The sequence below is a fragment of the Sinocyclocheilus rhinocerous genome, unplaced genomic scaffold (genome assembly GCF_001515625.1).
Source record: "Sinocyclocheilus rhinocerous isolate Xijiao unplaced genomic scaffold, SAMN03320098_v1.1 scaffold828, whole genome shotgun sequence".
NCBI lineage: Eukaryota > Metazoa > Chordata > Actinopteri > Cypriniformes > Cyprinidae > Sinocyclocheilus > Sinocyclocheilus rhinocerous.
In genome coordinates, this window is record NW_015634025.1 from 508,508 (window position 1) to 513,744 (window position 5,237).

The 5,237-nt window shown below is 44.1% G+C and overlaps 1 protein-coding gene across 1 annotated transcript in view; it reads right to left on the minus strand.

Annotated features, from left to right (window-relative positions):
- The window catches only part of vps13b (vacuolar protein sorting 13 homolog B), a 109,977-nt gene that overhangs the window by 10,410 nt on the left and 94,330 nt on the right, over positions 1-5,237 (minus strand). Inside the window, exons 50-52 of the mRNA XM_016559011.1 lie at positions 3,737-4,002; positions 3,039-3,166; positions 2,681-2,934 (exon numbers count right to left, since the gene is read on the minus strand). Of these exons, the coding sequence (XP_016414497.1) occupies positions 2,681-2,934; positions 3,039-3,166; positions 3,737-4,002 (648 nt within the window). The remainder of the gene's footprint in view (positions 1-2,680; positions 2,935-3,038; positions 3,167-3,736; positions 4,003-5,237) is intronic.

Consider the following 5,237-nt stretch of genomic DNA (forward strand, 5'->3'; position numbering starts at 1 on the left):
CACACTCACACTCACACACACACTCACACACACACACTCTCAACGCTCCTGTGATCTGCATGTTTAATGTCCCTGCGGTTTACCATGAAAACTAAAGCTCAACGGTTTAATGTTTGGAAGTGAAGAAATTAAGACAAACATTACTAATGCAATTTTATTGTAACTTGTATTGTAAAATACATTTATTATTTTTATTATTATTATATTATTTTTTCTTAAAACTGCCATAGCCGGTCCCAAGCCCGGATGAGAAAGAAGGAGGGTTGGGCGTCGGGCTAGCAACCCGACACCATTAAAAAACAAAATCACTACAGAAACGGCAAGAAGAAACAATCAACTTGATCTGCTCACCCCCTGCGGAGAAGTCAACCATTTTGTGACAGGGTTGGACCAAAGCCGCAAGGACGTTCAACACCTGATGCGTGGTTCGATCTTTGACGCAAAACTACTAACAAAGCTAGGGACATGGATTGTCAGAACACTATACCAGTGTGGCAAGTTGGCACAACTACTTGGAGAAGTTGAACGATACCATTTGGACATTCTTGGACTGAGCGAAACCAGGTGGACGGGGAATGGACAGATGTCCAATGACGGAAAAACCATCATCTACTCACAATACAGAACATGCCCGTGGAGTCGGTATCGTAATGTCTGCGAGGGCAGTGAAAGCGCTTATTGGATGGAAGCTCGCAAATGACCGCGTCATTACCGCCCGATTCCAAAACCAGCTCTACAAGATTACCGTCATACAAGCCTACGCCCCAACTGAAGACGCAAATGATATGGACAAGGACTTGTTTTACGACCAACTGCAGGAGATCATGGATGATATTCCTCGTCATGACCTAGTGCTTCTTATGGGAGACTTCAATGCCAAGATCGGAAGACATCGACAAGGGTATGAACATGTTATTGGCCCCCATGCCACTGCAAACATTACAAACGACAATGGCCATAGGCTGATCTCGCTCTGCTCAGTAAACGGTCTGACAGTCGGAAATACCTACTTTGATCACAAGAGAATCCATAAGAAAACGTGGCGATCACCAGCTGGTCAAACGTTCAATGAAATCGACTACATCTGCATAAGCAAGCGCTGGCGGTCGAGCCTCATGGATGTGAGGGCGAGACGAGGAGCAGATGTTGGGTCTGACCATTACCTCCTCCTTGGAAAATGTCGACTTCGAACAAAACAGCAAAGCCCCTGCCCGTTTGCTGTAGAGAAGCTGAAAGATTAAGCAACATCTGATCAATTCAGGTGGGAACTGAGAAATCGATTTCAGGTTCTCATAGATGAAGTCGAAATGGATGACCCTTGGGCAAAGTTCAAGGAAATAGTCGCCGATTGTGCTGAAAAGACTATAGGAAGAAGACGCGGAACTTATAAGGAGCGGTGGATCCAAGACCGATCATGGAATCTTATTGATGAAAGGCAGAAAGCAAAAGTGCGACGTGAACAGGCAAAGACGGATCAAGAACGACAGGAGTCATCAGAAGCGTATCATATACTGGAGAGGGATCACGCTCCTATCCGTTCCTGGAAAGGTATTCTGCATCGTCCTTCTACGGCGCCTAAGAGAAGCAGTTGACAAGAAGCTTCGAGAAGAACAAGCTGGATTTCGTTGTGGTCGATCCTGCAATGACCAAATCTTTACTCTACGGAACATCATCAAACAGAGTTTGGAACTTTAGCAACGACTATCCATCATAGGGCTTCGCATAAGTACAAGTAAAACCAAGGTTATGCGAGTCGGATACGCCACCAAACATGCCCTTTCGAATACTGGACAACAACAAATTGAGGAAGTGGACAAGTTCACCTATTTGGGCAGTTTTTTGACGAGTGATGAAGATGCTGAGCATGACGTCACATGCCGGATTGGCAAAGCTTCAGCAGTCTTCCAAAGACTCAAGCCCGTTTGGACAGCCACAATAATTTCAATCAAGACCAAGGTGCGTTTATTTAGCAGCATCGTCGTAGCAACAGCAATCAGTGCGGCGGAAACTTGGAAGATGTCTGCGAGAATTGCCCAAAGGCTTAATGTCTTCCAGCAGCGATGTCTGCGAAGAATTCTGGGTGTGTCGTACCGAGACCATATCAGCAATGATGAGATTTATCGTCGAACTGACACTCGACCACTCCAAGAAGTTGTCACCGAATGCCGACTAAAATTTGTTGGTCACATCCTTCGACGACTACCTTCTAAACACGCAAGAACCGCACTCATATGGAAACCACCCCACGGCAAGAGAAAACGAGGTCGACCACGAACAACTTGGCGTCGTACCTTTATTGAAGATCTGAAAGTCGTTTCATGGGATGAAGCTGAAAACATCGCGGCCGATCGATCAAGTTGGAGGAAACTTGCCGCCCAATGCGCCTTACGGCACAGGCGGGCCTAAGCTAAGCTTTCTTAAATACTTGATTTTTTATGGTGATATTACAATAGTATTTTTTTTTTTAATAGTAATAATAATACAAATAATAATAGTTATTATTATTATTACTTTTATTATTACTAGATATTTAAAAAGTTTGGCCAAAGTGTGCAGCCCTTCAAACGAGCACAGCAAACAGTTTTTTTTTTTAAATGGCATTTTTTTTATCAGAAAAATCTCAATCTGATTCCACCTGAATCTGTGCAGCTCTAGTGTGAGGTGTTGTGCAGCTGTGCACCTGTGTTCCAGGACTACTGATATCGATGGCATCAGTCCAGCCTGGTGAGGGGGGCGTGTCTGTGCGGCCGGTGGGCGTGGCTGAGTGACCGGTGGGCGTGTCCGTGATGATGCGCAGCTGCAGGGTGGGCAGCGTCTCTTTCTGTCGGCACTCAGGGAAGCTGGAGGCCTGATGAAACAACTCATGATGGACAGAAGAGAGAGCAGGAACCGTCCGGCTGAACACCTCTGACCTCTCTGACTCTGAAACACACGCTGAACATTAACATGAGCAATGACCTACAGTGTTCAGGATTATATGTGTGTGTGAGTAAGTGTGTGTGTGTGTGTGTGAGTGTGTGTGTGTGTGTGTGTGTGACCCCTGGTGTTCTCCCTCAGTAAGAGGCTCTTGGGGCAGCGGTTGTGAATCAGCATGCGTGGACACTGATCTTCACTCACAGTCAGATACGTGACGCCCAGATGCTCCTGACAGGTCAGAACCAGAGGCCTGAAACACACACACACACAGCTGAGTCACTTACTGACCACAGAAGCCGCCCAACCCTCCACCCACAGACACCCGAGACGCCCGGGTGCGTCATTATTAACACCAGACTCACAGAGAAAGAGAGAGAGAGTTCAGTTGAGCACACATGAACACAAGCGCTTGATCTCACGATTCGCTGTGTTTCTGAATGTGTCCGATCACACACACCTCAGTCTCAGTGCTACAGCATTCATTAGTAAACGGTTTCACTGACTGCTTCAATGTTATCGGTGCTTCTAATAGGAGCTACAGTGATGAAATGTCTTTATCTATTGCCTCTTTTATTTAGAAGCAGGATTTATTCCACCATATCGTGTTGCAGTTTCTCACATTCATAGACTTGTGGTGAAATACAGTCTCTGTTGGTGGTCAGTGTAATTATGTCATTTTGCAGCAGAACTAACTAGACCAAACTAACCAGCTGCACCTCCAGAATGACACTGACATCTCTCTAGTGCCCTCTTGAGGACTGAAGTGTGTTAGCAGCACATTAGCACACATGACTGAAGTGTTGCTGTGGTTCTGCTGTACCTGGTGTTGAAGGGCCAGTCGGTGTCCGGCTCCACCGGCACAGGAACGCTCTGTCTGGGGAAATCTGTCCTCACGAGGGCTGGAGGACTCCACTGCGCCTCTGCACTCTCCAAACTCAGCAGCAGCTGCTTCGACGACAGCTGCATGTCCTCTGCTGTCTGACTGTCCTGCAGAACATCCCAACACGGCACCACACCGCACACCTGATCTCCAGCCACACCCGCGGGACCCAGAGTGAAGCTGCACGACTCAGGGACGTGATGAGGCTAAAAGACAGACAGAGAGAGAGACAGCAATTAGAGGTAAATTCAAGTTTCTTTGGGGTGGATGTGAACCTGTTTTCATGACATTCACCTCGATGTGTGTTGTATTGTGTTTCCGTGTGTGTGTGTGTGTGTGTGTGTGTGTGACCGTGTGTGTGAGTGAGACTGTGTGTGTGTGTGTGTGTGTGTGTGTGAGTGTGTGTGTGTGAGTGAGACTGTGTGTGTGTTTGTGTGTGTGTGCATCTTTCATCTGAAAGAAAAGAAAGAAGTCAAATAATCCTTCATTAGCCGGACTGATACAGAACTATTGTTATTCCAGAGTTCACCACGAGATCATAGACACTCGCCTAGAAACACCCTAGCAACCGCATAGCAACACTCACAACACCTTAGAAATGAACAGACTTCAAATCTTAAAAGTCTATTTTTACACTGTACCTGCAGATAATATATTAATGAAATAAAAGGCACACACTTAAGTGCACTTTTAAAAAAAGACATTTGAAATGATGTCAATTTGAAAGTTTTGCTTTAAAGTACATTTTACATCATTAAATTTTGAAGCTGTACACTTATTTTGATGTGTTGACTAACATGCTAAAGCACACACTAAAAAAGGATTTTTCAAAGTTGTAAATAAAAAGATTTTTGGAGTACCTTTTATAAAAAAAAAACTATTTTAGTCTTTCTTCTTCACTATTTAATGTTTAATTCCATTTTTTCGCATTCCATTTTTAAAACCATTTGTGAGCTCATTTTTTCTTTTACACGATATAGAGGTAATTGTGACTTTTTATCTCTCAATTTTGTTTTTTTTTCTTGCAATTCTGAGAAAAAAGTAAGAATTGTGAGATATAAACTCAGAATTGTGAAAATTAATAATATGAAATCACAATTCTGAGAAGAAAAGTTGGAATTGTGAAATATAAACTTTCAATTGTGAGAAAAAGTCAGAAATGTGAGATAAGAAGTCACAATTTACTTTTTTATTTTTAATTCCGTGGCGGGGGGAAAAAACAGAATTGCAAGATTTAAAGTCAGAATTTAGAGAAAGTGTGTGTGTGAGACTGTGTGTGTGAGTGAGACTGTTTGTGTGTTTCTGTTTGTGTATGTGTGTGTGTGTGTGTGTGTGTGTGTGTGTGAGTGTGTGTGACTGTGTGTGTGTGTGTGTGTGAGAGTGTGTGTGTGAGTGAGTCTGTGTGTGTGTGTGTGTGTGTGTGTGTGTGTGTGTGTGGGGG